The sequence below is a fragment of the Echinops telfairi genome, unplaced genomic scaffold (genome assembly GCF_000313985.2).
Source record: "Echinops telfairi isolate 266 unplaced genomic scaffold, ASM31398v2 ScPeMD7_7400;HRSCAF=8409, whole genome shotgun sequence".
In the NCBI taxonomy this organism is placed as follows: Eukaryota; Metazoa; Chordata; class Mammalia; order Afrosoricida; family Tenrecidae; genus Echinops; species Echinops telfairi.
The window spans coordinates 62,174,334-62,200,233 of NW_022111300.1; the positions used below are offsets into that span (position 1 = coordinate 62,174,334).

Sequence of the window (25,900 nt, forward strand, 5' to 3'; positions counted from 1 at the left end):
TCAGCAGTAGAAGTTGGGTACCATCTAGTTCTGCTTTCAGGGTAGACTAGGCAGCTGTGTTTTTGCATGGTCCATACTCCTTTGGATTAATTTTTCCTTTAGTTTCTGTTTTGTGTGTCTATGTCTTTGATTCCACAAATATATCTCTGGGGTCACACTCAGACCCTGCTTTCTGTCCCTGAAAGTCTGTTTTCATAGCTTGCTCACACATTCTGACATTCTCCAAGGGGAGTTCATTCTGGGCACAACCCCCTGTTCAGGGCTCCTACATGGCCTGGTGCTAGAGCTTATATTCTGCTCTGCTCCTCCACCAAGCACACATACTAAGTGGGAAGGCAGAGTGATAAATAATGCCACACTCAAAAGTGACAACTCTTAGGCTTGCCTGACAATTGCAGTCTCCCCATTTGTAAACAGGAGTGAAAATGAGTCCTGACTGTGTGCTGCCCAGCCATTGTTATTAACAGAGGAGGGGGTACTTCCGGCAGACAGCTCCCATCAAGGCAGTTTGGGAAGAGTGGACCTGGACCTTGTCACCGGTGCCCCCACCCACTCCCACCCTCTAGCTCTGTTCTCCCTGCAAACCTCAAAACCAACCACCATCAAGTGGATTCCGATGCAGAGCTGCCCCATCCAGGGTCTCCCAGACTGTTAATCTTAATGGTAGCTGACAGCCTCATCTTTCTTCTAGGGAGCAGCTGGTAGGTTTGAACCACCGACTTTGTAGTTAGCAGTCCAACACTTAACCTGATAGAGTCAACACAGCTCTGTTCCTTGTTAGAATTGTTCTCCAGCTATTAATGAAAATGTGATTGGTTTGGAATTTTTGCATGTAGGAGTTGAGACACCCATCAATAGAATTGTGGGGGTTACAGGTTATAAATTAACCCTGGTGTTATGCAGGTTGTTTGTTTGTTTGTTTGTTTTGGGGGGGTTATCCCTCAGAGCTCCAGTACTGAGCACACCACATGCGGCTTTGCCCAAAACGAGGCTCTGCTCTGCCATCCACGGGCATGCCTTAGGTCTTTCTTATGAGGCTTGGTGAGACCCTAACTCTGCCTCAGGCCAGAAATCCTAGATCCTGGGGGCACTGAAGCTCCACTCACTTCTGACCCGCCCCCTCAGACCCCTCCCTCTCCTGAGGCCCCTTCCTCTCCTCCACCTGGCAGCTGGAGTCTCAGAGAGGTGAGCCACGAGGTCTAGGCAGCGCAGCTGAGCCACTGCCAGGATGCACTTACCAAGGCTGAAACTACCCCCATCTCCACCCTACCCCACCCGACCCCACCCCATGCGATTCACAGGCCCTTTCCCTCTCAGACCATCAAGGTGCCAGGGCAAGAGAAGTGCCTGATGTTACAAGACAGGTGAGGAGAGGCCTAGCTGTTCTGGAAGGCAGCTACATGGCCAACTCAGGGAGGAGATCCACTCTTGTGCTCATTCCCCAAAGTGGCCAAACAGCATGTGGAAATCATCTCCTCAAAAGTCACAGCCATAGAATCAATTCTGACTTCTAGTGACCCTGTAGGACAGAGTAGAACTGCTCCTGTGGGTCTCCGAGACGAGCTCTGTACAGGAGTGTAGTGTGCTTATGCCATGGAGTTGGTTCCAACTCACAGTGACCCTGTGTACAACAGAGGGGACACCACTCTGTCCTCTCCGGCCTCACCAACTCAGTGACCCTGTGTACAACAGAGAGAAACACCGACCGCTCTGTCTGCCCATCAGTGCAGGCAATGTTATCAATCCATCTCCTTGAGGGTCTACATCCTTTTTGCTGCCTGCTACTTTACCAAGCATGACATTAGTCTCTCCTGACATGTCCAAAGTACAAGAGACAAAATCTTACCTTACAAGAGCACTCTGGCTGTACTTCTTCCAAGAGAGATCTGTTTGTTCTTTCCACAGTCCATGGTACTTTCCATATTCTACAGCATCATAATTCAATCGCAAGAGTAGAAACCCTCATCTTTCTTCTGAGGGGCATCTAGTGGTTTCAAACTTGTGACCTTGCAGATAAAAGCCTAACGTATGCTCCATTATGGCACTGGAGCTCCTTGAAATAATCTAACATTACCATTAATACTTCAATCTAACACTACCATTAATAACAATGTAAATAAGACAACTGGGTCAATAGGTAACATCATGATAAACCAAATGGAAGTTGTCAAGGATTTTGTCTTGCTTAGATCCACAAGCAATGCCCATGGAAGCATTAGTCAAGAGATCAAACAATGCATTGCATTTGGGTCGATCTGTTGCACAAGACCTCTTTGAGTGATGAAAAGCAAGGAGGCTACTTTGAGGACTAAGGTACACTGACCCAAGCCATGGTACTTTCAACAGTCTCATGTGCATGTGAAAGGTGGACATTGGATGAGGAAGACTGAAAAGAATCGATGCCTTTGCATTACGATGCTGGTGCAGAATATTGAAAGTACGATGGACTGCCAGGAGAACAAACAAATCTGACATTTCCAGAATGCTCCTCAGAGAGGAGGATGGCAAGACATGAACTTTGGGCACGCTGTCAGGTGAGACCAGTCTCTGGAGAAGGACATCATGCTTGGTAAAGTGGAGGGGCAGGGAAAAGGAGGAAGCCTCTCAACAAGATGGATTGGCACCGTGGCTGCAGTGATGGTTGATGCTCAAACATAAGAACAACTATGAGCATGGTCCAGGAACAGGCAGTGTTTCCCTCTGTTCTACAGCGGGCCACTATGAGTTGGAACCAAGTCAATGGCACATAACAACAAGCATTCATTCCACAGTGGGTTTAAATGTAACAACTGTGGAGGACAGCCAAGAGCAAGCAGGGTTTCATTCTGTCATCCTGGGGTACTCATCAGTCAGTCAGAATCAACTTGATGGCGCCAAACAACATTATTAACAGATTAAAACATAATTAACACACCAGAAAATTCATCCATTTCAATGTGCAATTCAGTGGTTTTCAGTAAACAAAGCCATTCACTACCACAATCTAATTTTGCAATGATGTGCCCTGCCCAGCATGATGCCATTAGCTGTCACTGTTCATCCCCCATCCCCATGCTGGACAACCACTGCTCTGTCTTTACAGATCTGCCCACTCCAGCTTCTTCAGGAGAAAGACAGGGTATTCTGCTCCTCAAGAGGGTGACAGCCTCAGGGGTAGTTCTTCCCCATCCTATGGGGTGGCTGTGAGTTGGTACTGGCTAGATGGCACTGAGTTTTTGAGTTGTTCTAGCTTCTTTAGCTTGGCGTGCTCCCGGGGCTCACTGTGCTGTGGCAAGTGTGGGAAGGACGCCCCTTCGCACAGCCTGATCCATTGTGTGGATGGGACCCAGGCACCCTTGGGCTTGCTTGACTTTTGGCTCCTGTGAGCAATGCTGCCATCAACCTTGGTAGAAGCTTTTTGGCGTGTACTTGTGTTTTTTCATTCTCTTGGGGATGTACCTAGGCATGGACTTGCCAGGTCCAATGGTGGGCCCTCTAAGTGACTGACGAGTTCCAGGCTGCTCCCCAGAGCCTTGACTCCAGGGGTGTGGTTCCAGAGGGTCCCATATTCGCACACCTGGCACAGCCTGTCTTGTTGGCCCCAGCCATTCCAGTGGAGTGAAGTGATAGTTCCCGGTGGGTTTGATTTGCACACCCCAGGAACATCTTTTCCTGCCGTACACAACTAGCCTGCTAGCCCCTTGTTGTTCTGGCCCGGACACTGGGGGACCTGAGGTGGCCTAGGAGGCTCCAGTACAAAGCAGTACAACAGGTCCTGGAGAAACTGCAAGATCTTCAAGGAGGTTGGTTCCTATTGGTTATTCTGAATTTCAAAGGTGACACCCACCGCAATAGCAAGACCCACGGGCAACAGACCCCAGGACTGCTGGGTGCTGGCAGCAGAGAGGCACCTGGGCGTGGGAGGATTGCTGTGCGAGGCCGGTCTGTTCATGCAACCAGCCGAGGAGGAGCAGAGGTTCGCTAGCGAGTAAGGAATGTGTGATGAGCTGCCAAACCGGGTGGGCGACTCTGCTCCTCCCAAGGCGAGACCCACTGCTGACGCGGGAGGAAAAGGCAGAAGGTCCCTCTGCCTGAGTTCGCCTGCCACCCAGCCCCATCCGTGCACTGTATCCCCACTCACTGTAGGGACACCTGTGCCTCCCACCCCGCGCCCAGTGCAGCAGGTACCCCTGGCCTCTCGGACCGCCGTGGCCCCTTCCAACTACTTGCTGGTCCAAGGATCTGGCAGAGTAGGCCCTGCGTGCCCCCGCCCAGAAATTCCATTCTAAACATCTCTGAGCGCTGGGCGTGGGTCTGCCTTCCCTGCCGGCGCGCCCGCGCACTCAAGAACGTTCCACTCGGGCCCGGTGGCCTCGCCAGTCTGAGCGGCGCGGCGCCTGTGGCGGCTGGAGACGCGATGGACGCGCGGACGCCTGACTCTGCGGCGAAGCTGCTGGGCGAAGCCGTGAGTGGGGACCCTCCGCTCCCTGGGTCCTTACCCCAAGCCTGATGATTATGCGGGCGGGTACCTGGGGTCCCTTCCTCCATTCCCGGGGCAGACACCCACCCCCTCTCCTGCCAGTGGGGTGTCAGACAAGCTGGATCGACCCCTCCCAGGGGCTTGTTTTGGTTTGGGCCTGCCCTCTGAAGGGCAGGATTGGGGTTCTGCCCACCCTCACCCCCTAGAGGGCGCAGGGGATCCCACCCTGGGAGGAAGCAAATTTGGGATTCTGGCTTCTCCCTGCAGGTGTCAAGAGTCCTGTCCTGCCCCCAGCCTGCTCCCTCCAACCGGTGTGGTGGAGAACGTGGGTGGGGGTGGAGAGGAGGTCTGCCTGGGAGACTGGACATTCCAATTCACATGACTGAGAGGGTGGACACGTCAGGGTGACTCAGCAAGCTCCCCACAAGCGCAGACACCTCCCAGCATAAGGCCTTACTGGCAGGGCAGGCCTTGGGGGTTGTGCTGTTTAAGAACCAAGACTTGCTGCTGGGGGCGCAGAGACCCCTGGTGGTTCCAGCCTGTGGGCTGCGATTGTCTTCACTCGTTTTGGCCCAGCCCAGTGCCTTGAAAGGGTTCCTTCACTCTTCCAATCAAAAGGCCTTGTTGCCATTGTCAAAATTCAGTTGGCTCTGGGGTCTATTCCTTGTCTTTTAAATGTCCTATACAACTAAAAACCAACAAACAAAACCTAACTCACTGCCATGCCATCGATGCCAACTCATGGTGACCTTTTAGCAAAGGGCAGGACTGTGGCTGTGTCTGAGGCTATAGCTCTTTATGGGGGGAGAAAGCCCCGTCTTTCTCCTATGCAGCGGTGGGTGGTTTCAAACTACTGGCCTCGCAGTCAACAGCCTGTTTAACCACTGTGCCATTGGGCCTCCTCAGTGAGTGTTAAATCCAGTTGCAATATAGTTTTTGATTTTTGTTTTTTTCAGGCAGAAAATCTATTCCAAGAACTTCAAGAGCATTTCCAAGGTCTGACTGCAGCATTGAACCTCAGCAATATCCTTTTCCTGTAGCGAAGCCTCTCTGCTTAGACCACCGAGTGACATGGTCCTCTTTTCCCTACCAGGAGACAGTGGTTTACTTAGGACTTCCCCGTAATCACACCTGCATCTTTATGTGACAGCCTCACCTCCAGCTGGCTACTTGACTTCCTGTTGGGCAGACTAGGTGGGACAACTGGACAGTCAATCCCAGTGCAAGGCACACTGCAGACAATACTACCCAAAAGCGCTTTCCCAAAAGCCCACACCCGGCCCATCTGCCCCCAAACACTCTGCTTGTTGCTCTCTAACCGAGAAGTCTGTAGTGGGCTCCCCCACTATCAGGTGTTGCCTCCAGTAGCTCTCAGCTGGTTGCGGGAACCTGAAATCAGACCTAGCAGAGAACTTTTGTTTACAGTTTGAGCAAGTCCAGTGATGAGTTGCCCAAGTGTCCAGTTTGAGTTCACTTTACACAACGAAGGAGTCCCAGTAGGTTACAAGTGTGGCTGCTACCCTCAGGTCAGGATTGCTCTTTGGGAGCATGAGGCTTCTTCCTCCTGTAGAGAGACGGTCTCGGAAGCCCCAGGGCCATTCTGCTCTGTCCTGTAGGGTCGCTATGAGTTAGAATCATCTCCATGGGAGTAGATTTGGTTTATACAGCTCAATGTGTCCCTTAAAAGCGGAGAGACACGGCACAGTGAGCACCTGAGGGTAACGGAGACATTGGGGAGTCCACAGTGGCGGTGGGGCTTGATGGACCAACAATGCTTTGATACCAACATATTCACCCCAAACCGAACTAGCAGACCCATGGCATTACAAACAGGCCTCAATTGTGCAGCTCCCCCATGTACAAGGCACCCCAATGTGTGAAAAGTGTGCAGCAAAGGGGTTGCTGATAGAAATGGGGAAAACCACTCCATTCGTGTGTGTGTGTGTTTGTAACCTGTGTAAACTGTTTGCATATGGACCAATTATTTGCAACCTCTGATGTTACACATGTTCTCACTGTGGGGAGATTCTGAAAGGTAGTATAGCAAAGCCATTGAAGAGTAATTACCTTTCATTGTAGTTACAACTCACTAGAATTAGACGCACACCAGGCCACCATCCACCGAAGTGTCAAGGGACCAAGGCAGCAGTGAGCTGTAGGGAGGAAAGCCTAAGGACAGATCAAGAACAAAGCCAAAGCCCTCATGGGCAGTAACCGGTAGGCGCTGAGTGGACCCCTTTGCCCTGGAGTTTTCCATTCACACCAGCAGGTGCAGGGGATGTTGAGGCAGCACGCCTTGGAGGCTTTGCTTGGCCTGCCTGCGGACTGAGCTCTTCCCGCGCCCCCACCCACACCCCCACCATCGTCCTTAACATTGTACTGGCAGAAATGGGAACTCGCATCGACGCGTTACTGAAGAATGTAAGTGACCTGATGATGCAGGCTGGGATCGAAAGCCCCATAAAGAACCCACCGTAAGATCACTATTTGGAAAAAAAAAAAAAGATCACTATTCGGAAACCATCTCTTGATCTTTTGCTTGGCTTTTGATTGCTTTCCACTTGAAAAATACAATCCCGTATTTGTTTGTTCAGGGAATTACTATTCTGTATCACATGACATTTTCAGGCATTATAAGATACTTACAAATGTTATTTTCTAAATAGACCAACTAAAACAAATTTGGTCATAATTCCTTAAGAACCAAACATTTTGAATGAAAAACAGTACTCTTTAGAAATCATTCTTTATTAAGTAGTTTTTATTCCCCCCCCACACCCAGTAAGTCAGTCATCAATCAAAACAGAACACAGTGGATTTGAGGTGACAGCTCATGGTTTGAGATACTTGTGCAACTAATTAAGAAAGGCCTATGCGCATTAAGCCCTTCATTCAGTCTGAGAGTTGCCCTGAAGACCCTTAGCAACCGAAATGTGTCTTTTTCCAGGTGAATTTCAGACTTTGAGATCAAATTAATGCTGTTTCAGGGCCAAGACTCGGTGCATGTCCAGGTGCACATGTGGAAACACAGAACTTTATTAAAATACCAATTTGTATTTTCCTGATGTACTATGCTGACTATAGAAGCAGACTTTCATTGAACAATGTCCACGGCTTTGTGCACTGACGATTGCTCTCCCAAGTCAGCTGTCAAATTATCCATCCTTCTCTGCTCAACCAGTTAGCTCTGAGATCGATGACGTACCAGTATCTGACCCAGTGCTCCGAAAGAAGGTAATCAGATGGCCTCCTACATATGCACTGCAAACTGGGGCAGAAGCATCTGGACCCTGGAGAGTGAAAAATACGGCTGCACTATCTAGCTTATATCATGCAGGCCTACCCGTCCTGAAGCCCTTACCCTTCTCCACAGTCAGCGTCCCACCACCCTTAGCTGATGCCTTCGGGCAGTTCCCTCTGCGCATCCCTCCCTGTATAGCCAGCTCCTGCGAGGGTAACCAGTCTCTGCCAACTTGCCTCCCCAATCTACCCCAGGTGCTTCATGTGGTCAGAAACCCACCACCTCCCAGGAACCACATTAAATGGCCCAGTGGGTGTCAAAACTTCACTTTCATAGATGCACATAAAACAGATAGTTAAAATAGCATGAGGCATCAGCTATCGAAAAAGTTACTTAAAGGCCAAAATGGTTTTTAGTGTGAAAAGCAAGTCTTTAGGGAGCTCTCATCTGCTTGGGCAGACCTGTACTGGCTGTTGGTCTGGGCTCCCTCCCAACGGGATTTCAAGGATTTCGGAGGATTCGGAGCCCGCCAGTGGGAGTGGGAGATTGGGAAACTCCCAATGCTGACCAAGTACACCCTGCTGGATTTGACCCTTCACGTTTTCTGGCTGTGAGATACCTAGACTCCCTTTTCTGTTTTATGTTGAAGAGGCACGTCTCCCTAGACGCTGCTCAGTGGCCACAGACACAGCGTCCAGTCGGCGTGCTTGCCGAGCACCTACAGTTTGCAGCCACCGTGGCACCCATCACACCTACTCACATGACAGTCACTTCAGTTCTGTTCCTCTGCAGACTGAATTTCCTGTATGGGAATGTTTTCAGTTTCAGCAACCTACGGCACCTCTATTGGCTTAGCTTTGGCTTTGACTTAAGCTGCATTCACTGGCATGGAAACCAACCTTCACTTCTTTCAAACTTTGTTCTTACAGACCTGACGACGTGAGACCAGTCATATGAGAATGGGATCAATGAAAACGGTTCTTTCTGGTCCTCTATGTAATATGGCTGATTTTCAGTACCTGAAATAATCATATTAGTGACACATAAGATTAAAAGAACAAAGGAAATGCAGAGGGGCCTCGTCATTCTTCGAACCACATAAGGCCATGAACAAAGAATGTTTCCCAGGCTCACCTGGGCCCCATCCCCGGTAAACACAGCACACTTGGCCTCTCTACATTCATTGGCCTAGAGTTCATGGAAGTGGGATCAGACAGTTATTTGTCCTTTTGAGGCTGACTGTATCCAGCATGTTTCCAAGGCTCATCCATGTTGTAGCATGTATCGACTTCATTCCCTGTATGGTTCATCCATGTTGTAGCATGTATTGACTTCATTCCCTGTATGGCTGGGCAATGGACATGCCCCATTTTGCTTCTGGTGAGTAAGTGCCAAGATGAACCCTGCTCATGTTTGTTTGTGCTCCATTCAGTTCCTGTGGGTGTCCACCTAGGATTGGGATGCTGGGTCACACGGTAGTGCTACACTTACAGCTTTGAGGACCCAACATCTAAAGGTTTCCAGCATCTCTACCATTTTAAAATCCCATCAGCCGGTGGGTGAGGGTTGCAGTTTTTCCGCATCAACACTTGCTATTTATCCTAGTGGGAACTTGTGTTTTAGCAACCTCTAACAACTGACGGCTCACGTGACTGTGGCAGCTGTTACCTCCCATATCTGTGGGCCAAGTGTTAGTCTGGGGGCTCTGCCGACCCACAAGACTAAAGGGCCAATGACCCCCAACCTGCAGGTCAGATGCCAGGCTTACAGGCTGCAGGAGCTGGGCAACCAGGTCAAACAATGGGCCCCGGAGCCAAGATGAGCCAGGTGAGGTGCAGGATTCAGAGCACGAGAAAACCCTGCCAGACCTGCTCACGGCAACCTGGGAGGACAGAGGAGAACTGGTCCATAGGGTTTCCGAGTGTGTGCATCTTTACGGGAGCAAACAGCCTCATCTTTCCCCCAAAAAGTGGCAGGTGGGTTCAAACCCCAGACCTGGCACTTAGTACCACAGTATTTGGCTCATTATACCCGACTCCTTTCTTTGTCAGGACTTCCTACACATTGGATGCAGACCACACCCTAAGGAAAAGAAAGGTGTCGATGTTAGTCATACCTTCCAGTAAGGCACAGGAGATAGTCCCACCCTCATCCTGCCTCTTTGACTAAGGGGCAACTCCCTCCATACATAAATAGACCCCACCCTCCCCACTGCCAGAGGCTACTCCTGCTCACAGCAAGCTTACACAGTTTCCAAGACTAACTCTTTGCCCCTTGGAGTGGTGGGTGGGTTTAAACTGCCAACCTTTCAGGTAGCTGCCCAAAGCCTAACCCACAGCTAGAGGGCAGGATTTCCAATGCATCATAAAGTGGAGGACCCTGGTAGAAGGGCCATGGTAACTCACTAGGCCACAAGAAGAATGTATCTCCAAGGGTCCGTTATGCTTCCCACCTGTTCACTGCAGGTTGTTAAAGGAGACTTCCCCTAGTTCTGAGATTCATCAGGCTAGTGGCCCAGCCTCTAGGGTCACCTGACAGCACACAAATCAGACCTGCCCAGTGAAAGGATACACCTTTCCTGGCTTCCCACAGCTTCTGTAGAGCACAACAAGAGCTTCTGGAACCCATCTTGTACAATGTTATCCAGAGTTTGTGACGAGGCACAGTCAGTACTGTACAACACAGAAAAACACCTTCTGGTCTTCTCTGCTCTCAGCCCAGAGCCATCTGACAACAGCCCGGATCTCTCTCATTCCACATCCTGTTCTGAAATACTTTTAACATCTTGTTTTAAGAACCAGGAACTAAATGTATCTTCTTTCTGGATTCCCCTTATGAGGTATGTAAAACCTACCAAACTCAGGAGTTTATCCCAATGTCTGAGAGTTTGGGTGACCAAAACCAGTTGCTCCATTTATTAAGATTCTTAGAAACCAACAAGCATAACCTCGTATTTTATTTACTTCAGTTAGGTATTTACAAATATTTGCCAATATAAAAATACAGCACACAGGCAGACTGAGAATTTAAGGTTACTCAGCTCCTTGCGCTGCCCACGCCCTCCAGCAACTTCCCAAGGCTCTCAATAGTCTCCAGGTGGCGAGGCACCAGGGCTCAGTATCTGTACTTGGTGGAGTAGTCCTTTGGAGACACAACCAGCCCCCGGCCTTTGCGTGCCCCTCGGTACACGGTCTCTATGATGTCTATCATCTCCTGCTTGTCCTCCATGGCCCAGTTAATCTTGTTGTTGTTGCCAGTGCCCAAGTCGATCATGATGTGCTTGTTCCTGCATGGGGGAAAGGTGAGGGGGGGGGTGTCAGTTCATCTTGTTGCTGGTGCTTAAGGCAACCACCATGTGCTTATTCCCATGGTGTGTGTGTGTGTGTGTGTGTGTGTGTAAGAGAGAGAGAGACAGAGAGAGAGAGAGAGAATTCTCATAAAGATCTCTCAACAGTGAATCCAAGGTAATGCCTGCTATTGCATTTCCCCTCCACATGGCCCCAGCCCTCTTCCTGCTCAAGTCCCACAGCAGCCCAGGGGTTGCCTGTAGTGGTTTCACCCTGGGGGCCTTGTGCAGACTGGACTGGGCCTTTTAATGAAGGCTCCAGGGTGGTAGGAGCTCCCAGGGGGAGGAAACTCAGAGCAGCCTCTTGATGCTGGCAGCCTGGCTCCAGCCAAGGATGGCTGAACCACTGGGCTCTGAGAACGCAAGCACACAGGTGTTGCGTTAGGCTTCGAAGTGTGGACCCTGTCACTCAGCGTAGGATGCTAATGCACCCCTGCATTACCTCCCAGGCCTGCCTGAGAACTGGGCGACCAAGAGCCGAGGGCGGATTAGTGCCCCTGCGCCACTACTGCTATTCCTGTCTCAGTCGCCGCTCAGCTGGCCCGTCCTTCAGAGGAGGACTTAAAACAGACCTTTTCATCCGGAGAGAACATTTAAAGGTATCATCAATGCCAGCAAGAGGCTCTTCAATTTAACTGCCCTACAGGTAAATTTCTAGACAAAGTTATTTACAAAAGGATAAACTGTTAATGGGTAAATGCTGAATCAGACACTGTGATATGAGTGGTTCTAAAGATATCAGGATTCAAGTTCAAATACTATTCAAGCTGAGTAGAAACTTTACCTGAAGAAAAACATGACTGTACAAGGGTCGTATAACTCGTACATTTTGTTGAAGTCAGGGACTTCCGTGATATCCACAAGATAAATAACTGCAAAATTTTTAACCTAAAGATAAAGGACATAAAACAAACATATCTAAAATAAAACATTCTGGTTTTCACTCTGTAACACCACCTTTAATTATTATTATTATTATTATTATTTGGGTAAAAGAGAACATTTTAAAGCTAGCTCCCGACTCTTCACCAGTAAAACTGACGTGCAGGAAGAGCACGAGGCCAACTAGTGTCCACAACTTACTCTTGATGGCTCAAGAGTAATTGCTGAGGAGAAGAGCTAAGCTCTACTCAAGCAGCAAGTTATGAAAGTTGGGCAGAAAATACCTTCACATATATTATTCTAATCTAATAATAATCCATAAGTTTATATATTTGTACATTTGTAAATATGCAATAGTTGCATGCATTAAAAAACAGTTTAAAAATATGCCTCCAGGACTTGCGAAGATGACAACCCTCAAGGAGACGGACTGACCCCGCAGCTCCGACCACAGGCTCACACAAACAACAGTTGTCGGGAGGCGCAGACGGGCAGTGCAGCATTCTGTTGTGAGGCTGTGGTGAGCTGGTACTTCGCAACACTAGAACTCAGAAGAAGCCCCCAAATTCTAGGTGTGAACGCTTGTAAATACTGATAATAACCCAAAACAATATTGCACGAAGTAACTTTTTTTCATTAACTGCATGTTCTTTAGAGAGTTCGTAAAACCAGAAAAATTAAAGGAAATAAAACTATCTCTACCACACCCAGAGGCAACTGATACATCAAATACATCCAGTGTTCTAATCTATGCCTTTGAAGCTTGACGCTTTCTGAGCAGGTCCACAAATGTATCTGCAAAAACACATTCATTTTCCAAAAAACACAATGCTACACAATGAATAATATCTCAAGTGGCTACGCATTGAGTTATTGTTCTGATCTTTTCTGATTTCTCACAGATAGATAATATAAATAGGCGAGAGGTTTCCATTCAAATACATTTTCCAGCTGTGACGTAAGACTTGCACATACTTTACCTGTACCGGCATCACTGGAACCAAGGCCATGAAGTCCCCGGATGCTCAGCTCCCCAGGAAGTTCACACTGACTTACGTGCAAAACGCCTCCAAGCAAGACTAATTTTAAAACCTGACTGTAGTTTATAGATGAAACAGCAGTACCTGATGTACTTTACACACAGCAGCACACAAATGATTGAGGCAGCGAGACAACCCTAGACTGTCAAATATTGCTAACCGTGGAAATGGAGTGGCAGCTATCCAGGGCTTTCCACACACTTTGGGAATATTAGAAAAAATGAATATGTTCATTATAACCACCCCTGCCCGCGGCTTGGTCAGAGGGGTCTCTGTACAGCATCTCCCACCTACCACACACCCTCAGTCCACAATATGGTCATTCAAGAGGAGCTGAGTCCAGTGCCTCCACTCCTTACAATGTTCCGAAGCATCATGGGCTGACCACCACTCGGGGTGCATCCACTTCAGAATCCCTGGAATCTTGCGGATCCCATTACAGGGGTTGTCAATAAACTGGAACTCTGGTTTTACTTAAAAACAAAACAAAACCCCTAGACAGAAAGTGAGACCACAAAATGGTCACAGGCAGCAAAGGGGAGATGCCAAACCTCACCTGGTTTCTGTCCCTTCACTGCCTTGCTCAGACCTACCCGACAGTGATAATTACACTAGATAGTAGATGAGGACCCATCATCTAAATATGAAGGATCTTAAAAGTGGAAGGGGCTTATAAATGGTGTACTTCAGAATAAAAGTCACAAAACATTTTATACTTGTTCCCTGGGTGCAAAAGATACTAACACACCACTTAAAGCTGTGGGTGTGAGACAATCAGAATGCAACGGAGTCAATTAACTTGCTTAAAGATGCAGACATCGAACCCTTCTGCCTCGTGCGTCTGCTCCAATCTGAGCCCCAAAAGAAACACCTGCAGCCAGAACGCAAGCACACTCTATCAGCAGAAAGGCCCCAACAAGGCCTTTCTCACCCATCCACTCCAATGGTCTCAGCACCCAAACAGAGGCCACCCGAGTTAGCTTCCACTTGTGGGGGCCCTAAGCACAACAGAATGAAATGCCACCAGGGCCTGGAGTGTCCTCACAGCCATCGCCAGGGCAGAGCCCACTGTTGCAGCCCTATGTCGTGCCAACCCATCTGGACAAGGCTCTTCCTCTTTGCCGCTGACCTACTACTTAACAAAACACGCCGTCTCTCTAGGAACTGGTTCCTTCTGGCGACATGTGCGGAGCACGAGACAGTCCCCCACTTCTCTGAGATGCACTTCTGCAGGGCAGTTCATGACCCCACAGTGCAAAGACATCCATTCTTACTCATGCTTGCCTTCCTTCCTCATGCCCCGCATTCACATGGGGCTCGTGGAAATGCCATGGTTTAGGTCAAGTACATCTTTGTCCTCAGGGTGTGACAGCTTTGATTTTTACGTTTTCAAAGAGGTCTTCTGCAGCAGATTTGCGCAATAATTCAAGAAATAATTGGATTTCTTGGCCTTTTCTATGAGTGTGGATGATGGATCCAAGTAAAATAAAATCCTTGACAACTTCAGTCTTGCCCCCATTTGCCATGCTGTTGTTTATGAGCCCTATTACCTTTCTGTTTTATGTTGAGGTGCCATCCATCCAACCTGAAGGATGTATTCTTTAATCTGCACCAGTAAGTGCAAGTCCTCTCTGCTGTCAGCAAGCAAGGCTGTGTCATCTACCCACTGCAGGTTCTTCATGAATCTTCCCTCAATCTGATGCTGCATTTTGCTCCATATAGTCCAGCTTCCCGGATCTGCTCAGCATACAGACTGAATAACTATGGTGAGAGGATACAACCCTGACAGACAACAGTCCTGACTTTAAACCCGGCAGTGTTCCCTCATTCTGTTCAAACAATTGCCTCTTGGTCTAAGTACAGAGAAGGGTTACCATGCATGCAGGTATGGGTTCTGGATTTCTCACTGTTTTCAATGTTATTCATACTCTGTTAGGAGCTACAAGGTCAAATGTCTTTGCATAGTCAATACAACCGGTAAATATTTTTCTAATATTCTCTGCTTTCGACCCAAATCCACTAGACACCAGCCATGTCGTCCCTCATTTCATGTCCTCTTCTGAATCCATGCGGAATTTCTGGCAGCTCTCTACTGATGTACTGCTGTTGATTGTTTTAAAATGATCTTCCGAGACAAGCACCTTCCAGCCTACATCAGATCGTGCCCCACTCTCTCTCAGCAGGGCTTCATCCGCCGCTTTTTAAAGTAGATTGCCAGCCCTTCTTAGTCTGCCCTGTCTGCTCACGATGGGTGGACGCTACTGGCATTCAGAGCAGGTGGCCTAGCTTCCCACCTCACAACAACAGTCACCACAGCAGGACAAATTGATAGTGATGGGGGTGCCATGTCCCTGCTGCACACGCCGAAAGTCAGGGGGCTCCAAGCCCCCAGGTCTGGTCTGGAAGGGCGAGAGCACGACGTGAGAGCGGGCAGACACAGCGAAGTTTGTGTCGCTGAAAAAAGCAGCCCAGCCCAGAGATGACAGGGCAAGGGCCAGAGCCGGGGGAACCCTTGTGCCAAGGAGTGTGATGGCCTGCAGGGGCGCGTGTTCCGGCTCACACACATTGCCTGCGTGGCACAACCAGAAGCAATTCCATGCCTCAGAATCCGGAATGAAAGATCATTGCTTTGCCCCAGCCAAAGGTTTTAAGATGCTAAATAAATAATAGAACTTAAAACCATGACTGGAAAGTCCTAGGTAATGAGGTAGGCAAGCAAAGCAGAGCTCTCTCGATTGGGAAGGAAGAGAGAGAAGTTGTTGCTGATGAGATTGCCCATGCAGAAAATCCCAAAGAACCAGCAATGACAAAAGCATTGATTAAAGTAACAAGCATTTACAGCAAGGTGACAAGATATGAGCTAATATGCACGAGTTAATGGTTTTCCTATAAACCAGCAATGGACTATAGGAATTCAAAATTATAAACAAACCACCATCCACATTAACACCCCAAATATAAACACCACCACCACCACCACCACCTAGATATAAACCTAACAAAATACAAGAAAAGTGCTAGAGTAGGCCCACAGAAATAGAATCAAGTGATCTTTGACAAAGGGACAAAGACATTTCAACAGAAAAGCTACTATTTTCAACAAATAGCATCCAAGCAGACATCCACATTTGAAATCACCATGTAGGCCATAGGTTCCCAAACGGATTTGGCCGACTGTGCCCTTTTCAGAAAAAAAAAAAAAAAAATTACTCAGCACCACCTGGGAATGAAACACTTTTGTACTACAGCCTATGGGCACCTGCTTTCACAGCCCCCCCCCCCCGACCCAATCATTCTAGGGGTCCCCAGGGGATATAGGGGAAGTATCGCCCACTTTGGGAAACACTGATCTAGACAGAAGGCTCGTCTTTCACAAAAATCAACTCAAAAAACCATAGACCTAATTGCAAGCTGCCAATCAAACTACAAAGCCTGTAGAAGACAGCAGTCAAGAGTCCATGGGGCACTGGGTTTGGTGATCTTTAATTTCAGATCTCATGTCCAAGATACAAGAAGAACTCTTAAGATTCACCAGTAAGAAAACAAATAACCCAACTTTAAAAAAAAACAGACAAAAGATGTGAACAGACTCCTCAAAGGAAATGCAGATCTGGTAAACAGCAGATAAAAAGATGCTCCCATCGGGTCATCAGGGAGTGCGATTAAAACAAGAGACCAGCACACCTGCACTAAGAGGCTCCAATGCAGGACCAAATGCTGGCAAGACTGCTGAGCAGGCTGCTGGGAAGGCAAACAGCTCGGTTACTCTGGAAGGGCAACTGTCAGTTCCTTGGTGACATGCTGGGCTGTTAACCAAAAGGCCAGCAGTTTGAAATCACCAGGATTCCCAAGTGAGAAAGATGATGAGGCTTTCTACTCCTGGAAAAAGGTACAGTTCTACTCCCAGTGGAAATCAACCCGATGACAGTGAGTTTTGTGTTGTTTAGTGTTTTGCAGGGCTAAATGTAGGCTTTTCCCATTCCAGTGACTGCATGCCTAGGTATTTTCCAAAGTGAGTTGAAACCCCATGTCCACACAAAACTACACATGGGACTATTTACAGCAGTTTTGTTCCCTATTGCCCCTCACAGTAGTGCGTTTGGCCTCTGGTTGCTTCTCCTCCCATCATTCTGTCTGTTCCTAACTTTGCTCTAAAGTACTACAACATTCCCACAGAGCACTTCTCCCTGCTGGAAGGTTAAGGGAGAAAGGTGACTGGCTCACAGGTGTGACGACTCACCGGGCTCAGGGACGATGACAGCTGTTCTCCAAAGGCAGCGCATCAATCTGGCTCCTGCCTGGACAGATGGACAGATGTCACAGTGACCACCATGCAACCCCAGCCATTACATCCTGTATCTCCATGTGAACTACATCAAAACCGACTTATGGAGGAAGTCAGGCACTACTTGCATTTTCTAAAGTGAGTCTTTGCCCTTATTACTCCATTCTGCTTGCCAAACCTCAGTAGTTTTTGAAAAATAGTTTTGGCCACTAGATCTTAATGTAATGCTGCAGGAGGTCCCTGACTTCAGTCTCTGTATGCCCCTGTGTTAGACAGAGTTCCCTAGAGAAAAAAAAACAAATTGCTGATAATTTATTTATTTATAATCAGATATATAACAAGAAATGAACTGTTAAATCATATACAGGTAAATATATAATACAAGAAATGAACAGTTAAATTATAAAGCACTACAAATGGCTCAGTGCAACTCACTCCCGTGAGAGAGTTGTGAGAGATTAGCAGTCCTTCAAGTCTAGTCTGCTGCCAGATCTTCCTCTATTTATAGAGAGAGCTAGGCTATGTCAGCACAGCAGCCAATCACAAGGCAGGTCACCAACTGTCAGCCAGGTCACCAACCGCCAGTCCCCAGCTCCAGAGATGTCTTAAACGGACCTCAACTTACAGCGACACAGTTCACAGGCTAGACATCCCACAGGTAGTGTAGCCTCTAAATTGAGGGACAGAACAAGCAAGGCAGCCGCACACTGGTCCGATGATCAAAGAGCGAGAGACAAGAAAGGCGAGGCTCACCGAGCCATTTATCTCTCTGCCCTTCAGTTAATCCCACTAGTGTTTATCGGCCAGGCTGGCACAATAAACTATCTCAGCCCCTCATTCACGCCTTTGATCAGATCATGAGGCTATGAGATCCCTGACACGCTGCCTGGTTTAGGTTCCACAGGCGTAGACTTTTTAACTTACAAAAGTTAATGTCCCATTTCCCCTTATTCATCATGTGACCCTAACTGAACCCTGAAACATTGCTGGTTTACACACTGTGCTGCTTCAGAATGGAGAGTCCAAATTTACAGTCGAGTCTCTTTTCAAAGCTGTGGGTAAAAGCAGCTGCTCAACAGGAAAACAGGTTTTTATCCTCATTCCACCTAACAAGTTGCCCCAAACACCCAGCAGGTCTGTAATCTGCCTCCTGCACCTGCAGGCTGACTTCATTCGGCAGACAGCTCCAAACTACCCCAGGATGGGTGTAGGGGCGGGGTGAGGGGGTAGGGGAGGGGGGTTGGAGAAGCAGCAGGTCAATACACCACATGTAGGATAAAGAGCATAATCAAGTCCAGCCTCCCATTTGCAATTTTTACTCACTTTAAAACAGCTGTGAGGTCCAAACAGGACTTGTTACATGACAAGGATGCACCCCACTATCTGCCATTTCTGTAGAGGGAGATTTTTAAATAAAGCATTATATTGTTTTGTATACGATAACCTTAATTTCAAAAATTCCCTTTGAGACTCCCCAGAGAGGGCTTCCAGAATTAAATTTTTGATTTGCCCTTACGCTAAAAAGACGAAAATAAAACACCAATAGTCTTTGATTACATTTCAAGTTTGCAAATTGATTAACTATAATAGCAAAAGCTGATTAAAAAGAAATCCAAATTTCAGGGAAACAAAAAGGAGAAATTTAAGAGAACAAAGAAAATTTCTGCCGGTGTGCAATGGCTGCAAACAGCAAGCCTCCTCGGTAGTGTATGCAGCCTACTGGTAAGTACATGCTGCCCTAAGGGACCTTGGAGACAACCCTTTGCTGTTTTTTTATGCCTCTGGCCTGGCTAATTTCTGCTCTCCCTAAACTAGACTCCAAACTGGGATGCACGGTGCTTTTGGGAAACTTCAAGGCACAGTGGCTAGAGTCCACATTGGCTAGGTTATCATGTCCATCCGCACCAAGCTTCAAAACAAGGAGCATGTGATTGAGGCCTTACGCAGGGCCAAGTTCAAGTTCCCTGGGCGCCAGAAGGTGAGCCATACAGCCATCTCTTTATTTTATTTCTTGGCCTGCCTTACCCCTGCCCCACCTTCCGGTCTGATGTTCTTCTCCCTCCTTAGAGCCACATCTCCAAGAAGTGGGGCTTCACCAAGTTTAATGCTGATGAGTTTGAGGATATGGTGGCTGAGAAGCATCTCATCCCGGTTGGCTGTGGAGTCAGATACATCCCTCACCATGGCCCCTGGACAAATGGCAGGCCCTGCGTTCATGAAGGCCTTGGTTGCCCTGTGCTGCCTCACTTGTACCCACCAAATACAAATTGAATTTCCTGATTTGAAAAAAAAAAAAGAAAGAAAATTTCTGAAAGTGAGCTGAATCAGATTGTCCTCACTGCTGGGTTCAGTACTTCAGGCGCTTGGTCTCCACTATAACCCTGGGAGAAGGCCAGAGCCTGCAGGGAGGGAGCCTAGGTGCAGAGGAGAAGCCTGCGAGGCCCCTAGCACTTACATGAACACACAGTGTATCCTAGCTAACAGGGTCTGGAAAGTCCTGCCTCTGTAGCCATCCTAGCCTCACCACAGGGCAGGTCTGGGTATCTCTTGATGTGCATGCTGCCACCTGCAGGGCAGAACAGTGAAAGGTTCCAGAATACACATCCCAAAGGTCTCAGTCAATACAGCAATGATGTGTTTATCCAAGATCACTCCTAGTTCATCTGTCACGAAACTACAGTGTCTGCCCTTGCCCACTCTGGCTGAAGCAATGGGTAAATAGCTCCTGACACCTGTCACTCACTAGCTCTGATCTGAGTTGGAGGGCTTTCAGCTAAGGAGAGAACTGCTGCTCTCTTGTATCCCCTCCACCATCATCATTGTCCCCTTGGTGTCGCAGGAGGAAGCTGGGACACAGCTTGTAGGGCACTCACTACCCTGGTCCTCCTTCCACTGACTGTGTTTTGGAGTGCGGATTCCCTGGGAATCCGCTCAGATCCCCTAGGATGGAGTGTCTTTAAAAGCAGTTTCCTAGACTCCAACCTCAAACCAAACCCATGGTCCTTGAGACCATTCCGACTGAAAGAGATCCCATAGAGAGTTTCCCAGTTTGGGTGTCTTTACATACCTCTGTCTCCCTTGGGGCAGTTTGAACCACTACACTTGTGGTGAGCAGTGCAACACAGCACCACCTGGGATCCTTAGACCCCACCTCAAACCCATGAAACCAGACGTCCTGAGAAGCATTTTAATAAACACTTCAAAAATGTATGAACAACAATTCATGCACACACACGAACAGCCCCAAAAGTTCATCCAGCAACCACCCCTACCTCACACTGCCCTTCTACATAAAATCCCCTCCTGCCAAGTCAGTTCCAACTCCTAAGGACCCTACAAGACAGAGCAGAGCTGTGCCACAAGGTGTCTGAGTTGGTAAAGCTTCATGAAAACAGCTTCCTCTTTCCCCCAGGAGCAGCTGGTAGGTCCAAACCACTGAACTTTCAGTGAGCAGCCCACTGTGCGTCAGGGTTTCCTTTCCTACCATGGTTGTCAGGTGCCATTCCAACCCACAGTGACTATGCACAACAGAACAAAACACCCCAAACTGACTTTCTGACTCATACATGAGAGTGTAAAAATTAGTGGTGATGTTTCCTATTCCTGATATAACTACTATATCACTAGTATTTTCTCAAATCTATTTTAATCAAATCTATATTAGCATATCTCCTATGCCCAGAAAGACGTTGCTTTGACGTCTACCTATGAACTATTAATGCTTTAGTATTTTTGTCTTTTGCTCAACTACTATAATGTAAACATCAAAGTTATCCATCAGGAAATGATACAAAGAGAATGAAATCTCTGGTTATATAACAGGGCCAGACAACGGTCAACTAACAAGTGCCATTGACCATTCAGTGCACTGATGTTTGCTTTGTTCTAACAAGGCACAACTCGGCCTTTCTCCTAAAGTTACCTTAATTAAAATCAGTCCAAATGACCAATAAAGTGACTTAAAGAGAACAGGGGAGAAAAAGCCAGTGAAAGAAAAAAGCCAGGACTTATTACACACGCGCTGTTTAAAAAACAAGCCAAGCCATCGAGCAGAGACCCTAGATGAGGTTTCAGAGATTGTAAATCTTTACAGAAGGTGCCAGCCTCATTCTTCTCCCAAAGAGTGGTCGGTGGGTTTGAACCGCCAAACTTGAGGTTAGCAGTCCAATGCGTATGTACCTGGCCCCTTAAGAGTCCAGAAAAAGACATTCCTGTCTAACTAAGCTAGCTAAATACAGTTTGAATACTTTTACCTAAATCTGTTGGGCAATTACATCCTCAATTACAAGCTCACCTGGATCTGCAGTTCATTTGGTTTCTCCCCTTTACTTGGTCAATGCGCTTACATGGAGTATGGGGTACAGCTTTTACCCTCACTGTTCAATTCAACCACCATAAGGTGTCCAGCACAGGGCATGAAACGCCTCGCCACCTGAGAAACACTAACCTTTTCAGCTATGCTGTAGAGAACTTCATCCATTTTCATGCATGTGGGATCCCAGTCATGCCCAAACCGGTTGACTACCACGCGGTCCTCCTCCGAAAGGATGGCCTGGTCCACCTGCCAGCCATTGTGGAGATGCGGGAGCATGTACGACATCTTGGCCACGGAATGGCGACCTGAGACAGGGAGCCGCGGGCTTCAGTCTTCACTGTCGCCCCATGCCATCCATAAGCTGCAACGGATCAGGCCCTCACCTCTGCGGCCCCATCACCCCAAGTGGGTCCCGGGGGGCGCAGGGCGTGCCCCAGCCGGTCCAGCCGCCGTCTGACACTCACCACGGCTCCAAGCAGGTACCTCACCCCACTCCCGAGGCTCCCCGCCCCCTCCCCGGGTCCTCATCCTCCAGTCCCCCACTTGCGCCTCCAAGCAGAACCTGCACTCCCGGGCCTCCCCCGGGTCCCCTACCACCAGCCCGAGACAGCGCCCCTCGAACTCCCCCAAGCCCCTCCCTGGATGCCCAGCCTCCAGGCCCCGGCCTGAGCCTCCCCCAGACCCCCGGGTTCCAGCCCGAGCCTGCGCCCCCTAGTTTCCTCGGGGTGCCCGGCCTCCAGCCTGTCTACCCGCCATTCGAACCATCGAAACGGCGCCCCGCACCAACCTCTCCGCTTCCCTACAGCCTCCCGAGCAAGGAGCAGCGCCCAGCAGGCCGCTCCACGGTTCTCGCTACCGCCAGGCTTGGGCGCGCGTTAACGTAATGCGCGTGCGCGTGCGTGCGTGCGTGCGTGCTACGTGCTTCCGCGCGACAGAGGCCGCGCGACTTGGTCTCCGTCAGGGGAGCGACTCTTGGCGGCTGGAATCCTGAGTAGATTTTCGGAGTTTGGTAAGGAAAAAGTAGCGGCGGCGTAGTCATGTGGAAAAAAGCCAAGCCGGATTTGCCGTTATCCCATTTCGCTGGCACCATGCCGTTTGTCATTTGTCGTCCAACAGAAGGACAGGGCTGGACCGGGACCTCAAGCCGACCCTTCCAGTCCACCAGGCACCATCGCCACTGTGGCTATTGTTTCAAAAAGATACTTAGCTAGACTCTTCTTCCTTTTTTTTTTTTTAGCTAGACTCTTCTTAGTGGAAGCTGAAATAATTTGTCACCAATACGGGCATTTGCTTAAGATACCATTTTCGAAGTCCTATCTCTACCAGTGAACATCCTCTTGTCTAGCCAGAATTGTAAGGTAGAATTGGGATCGTTTTAGGGGGGTGGGGTGGGGAGGAAGCATTTAGGAACTAGAAGGGAAAAAAAAGACAACGTTTTCATATTTTTTCTTCCCGTGCTGCCCAAGCGTGAAGGCACACACAGTATAAGTTAAGTAACAACTTGTGTTGAAAGGCAGTCTAGACTGGGACAAAGTCCACATTCACGAGCAGACAGGAACAGAAAAAGCAAGCGTGGTACCGTTGAAGTCCGAGCTAAACCAACCTGACCGCAGGGACCTAGCAGGGATCAGTGGCCAACTTCAGTGCTTTTCCTTGTATCTGCATGGTCACAGGACAACGGCAAGACAGATTTTCCCGGGACCTTGCTATTAAAATTGATTCTCAGTCATGCCTGTTCCTGGGTGTCCTGATAAAGGTTTATTGCTAATGCTGAGCTTCTGGATTGTGACATCCTGCACCGACAAGAACACAAAAGAAAAAGTTTCCTTGAGGGGAGATGGATAGGTTAGCTCAGTCAAAAGCTCAAAAAGGCAACTTTAAGATTCAACCTAGATTCTAGACTTGTGTCAAGACTTTAAGACTGAGATAAGGCTCCCCTTTCAGACTGCTGTATTAGCATACACCGTGTACTGATTTTGGAATTGTAAAGTCGTTTACATGTAAGTTTAAAAAGTGATTATAGATATTGGAATAGTTGCTCAAAATTTGTTACTGTGTCGTAATATCATAGAGTTAGGAGACACTGGCCAGAGGAATGAAATGGGAAGTATATGGCACTATAAATGCTTTGCTGTTCATTAATAGTTTAAACACTAGACCCACCTTCAGTAGAGAAGCGGTAGAGTATAACTCACTGATAGATTATATTTTTATTGCATGACAATTTACTCAAATCAGATATATGTAAAGTGTACGATTCAATAACTTTGAGTATATTTCACAGAGTTGTACAACTCTCTCCACATTTTCATCACTTTAAATGTCTCTTCTTATTTCTCTCCAGCCCCCTCACCCAGCCTCTCCCCCAGCTCTAGTTGTTAGGTGTCATCGAGTTTGTTCTGACTCTGAGTGATCCTAGGTCCAAAAGAATAGCGCGCTGCCTGGTCTTGCACACCTGTTTTTATGAATAGCGCGCTGCCTGGCCTTGCACACCTGTTTTTATGAATAGCACGCTGCCTGGTCTTGCACACCTGTTTTTATGAATAGCACGCTGCCTGGTCTTGCACACCTGTTTTTATGAATAGCGCGCTGCCTGGTCTTGCACACCTGTTTTTATGTTTGAGCCCATTGCAGCCACTGTTAATCCATCTTGTTGTGGCCCTCCCTCTTTTTTTTTTTTTTACTGACCACCTTCTTTTGTCTTTGTAGATGTACCTATTCTGGACATTTCTTATACATGGAATCATGATATGTGGCCTTTGGTGACTGACTGCGTTCACTTAGCATGATGTGTCCAGGATTCCTCCATGACATAACATGTGTCAGTACTTCATTCCTTTCTATGGCCATATAGTGTTCTGTAGTAAAGAGTGCTGGTGACATAGTGATTTAAGTATGGAGCTGCTAACCATAAGACTGATGGCTCAAAACCACTATGGTGACTATCATTTTGCCGTGTCAGCAATATGTATATTCTTGCCAACATTGTTATTGTCTCCTTTAAAATTCTAGCCACCTCTGCCCACCCAAGCCCATTGCTATTGAGTCAGTTCCTACTCATAGCAAGTCTACAGGGCAGGGTAGAACTGCTCCTGAGGGTCTCTGAATCTATAACTTTTTACAGGAGTAAAAAGCCTTATCTTTCTCCTGCATATCAAACTGCATGTTGGCCTTTAAGATGCTGAAGTCTTTGTGGAAGCAGATGAATACCTTTCTTATGTAGAGCAACTGGTGAATTCCAACTCCTGACTAACCACTGTGCCACCAGGACTCTGTCTAATCACCATTTGTTTCACCTCATCCATTGCAGTCCCTGCACTGTGCCATCACTCCCCGCTGTCCCTCTTTCCTGCCACTATCTGTCACTTCCTGACCCTCTGTACTTTGTCCCCACAAGCTGCTCTTCCGTAAAAAGAGTTTATCTGCCTTGGTAAAGATTTACAACCTTGGGTTACCATAAGTTCAAATGGCCTTGATGTCAGTGGGTAGAGACTTTGTCCTTGGGCAAATACTGCCCTTTGGATCTTAAAGTGCTGATTATTCTAACTCAGGGGTGAGTTCAGTTCCAGACCTCAAGGGTGGCTACAGACTATAGTCTTGGTTCCACCAGTCTCTTATGGTTTGGAACTTTGTTCCACATTTGTCTCTCGCTCTTTCCAGGGCTTTCTAATGTGGTCCTTTGCAGAGCAGTTGGTAGTGGCAGCCAGGTACCATCTAGTTCTTCAGGTCACAGGGTCACGGAGGCTGATGTTTGCATGGTCCATCAGCCCATCGGACTAAATGTTGCCATGTGTCTAGATTTTCATCATCCTTTGGATGGGGAGAGACCAAGGCTTGCTCCTTCAAAGGTTGTTTATGAGCTTTTAAGACCCCAGTTGCTACTCATTGAAGTAGGTATAGAACATTGACTTTGTGAACTAAGTTTTGCCAGTTAACCTTGTGTCCCTTTCAAGACTATGAACCTGTCTCAACCTGTGGGTCTTGACCTCTCCAGGTGGTTGAATGACCCTTTCACAGGGGTTACTTGGTTCATAACAGTAGCAAAATTATAGCTGTCTGTGACTTAAGGTTTTGCAGGTGGGTTTTTTTTGGTGTCGGCCCTCTTTGTTTCCAAGGAGCTCTCTGTCATATCATACAATAAGTGAAGGGACTTTAGCAACATCGCTCTTAAATTTTTCTTTTCAAGTATAAGAATAAGCAGAGAGGAAAGTTGTATTTTTCATCATTGCTACATCACAACTTGACTGGCTCGTCTCCTCCTGGAGACCCCTCTGCAAGGGGATCTCCAGTGGTCTACATATGGGCTTTGGGTCTCCACTCCATACTCCCCCC

At 47.9% G+C, this 25,900-nt stretch overlaps 2 protein-coding genes, 1 long non-coding RNA gene and 1 other non-coding gene across 6 annotated transcripts; 3 read left to right on the forward strand and 1 right to left on the reverse strand.

Moving 5' to 3' along the window:
• Window positions 1–4,368: 4,368 nt before the first annotated feature.
• Window positions 4,369–12,749, forward strand: HSBP1L1 (heat shock factor binding protein 1 like 1). Its single transcript, XM_045296117.1, has 6 exons — window positions 4,369–4,444; window positions 5,416–5,482; window positions 6,840–6,933; window positions 8,630–9,080; window positions 11,496–11,692; window positions 12,325–12,749. The coding sequence occupies exons 1-4, from the start codon at window positions 4,397–4,399 to the stop codon at window positions 8,655–8,657; spliced, it is 237 nt and encodes a 78-aa protein (XP_045152052.1). The 5' UTR covers window positions 4,369–4,396; the 3' UTR covers window positions 8,658–9,080; window positions 11,496–11,692; window positions 12,325–12,749.
• On the reverse strand, window positions 10,639–22,436 carry TXNL4A (thioredoxin like 4A). 3 transcript variants are annotated; one of them, XM_045296115.1, is made up of 5 exons: window positions 21,701–21,788; window positions 18,577–18,645; window positions 17,209–17,266; window positions 11,831–11,934; window positions 10,639–10,986 (listed from the first exon to the last, which is right to left on the reverse strand). In XM_045296115.1, the coding sequence occupies exons 4-5, from the start codon at window positions 11,872–11,874 to the stop codon at window positions 10,815–10,817; spliced, it is 216 nt and encodes a 71-aa protein (XP_045152050.1). In that variant the 5' UTR covers window positions 11,875–11,934; window positions 17,209–17,266; window positions 18,577–18,645; window positions 21,701–21,788; the 3' UTR covers window positions 10,639–10,814. The 3 variants fall into 3 exon arrangements, with proteins under 3 accessions (XP_045152050.1, XP_004715984.1, XP_045152051.1); XM_004715927.2 differs by lacking the exons at window positions 17,209–17,266; window positions 18,577–18,645 and adding an exon at window positions 22,356–22,436 and having other exon boundaries at window positions 21,701–21,873; XM_045296116.1 differs by lacking the exon at window positions 17,209–17,266.
• LOC115871687 lies at window positions 18,886–19,013 on the forward strand. The gene has a single exon (XR_004047411.1). It is a non-coding gene; the product is annotated as a small nucleolar RNA SNORA70 (small nucleolar RNA).
• On the forward strand, window positions 19,077–19,418 carry LOC123522390. Its single transcript, XR_006680650.1, has 2 exons — window positions 19,077–19,231; window positions 19,321–19,418. It is a non-coding gene; the product is annotated as an uncharacterized LOC123522390 (long non-coding RNA).
• Window positions 22,437–25,900: the final 3,464 nt, after the last annotated feature.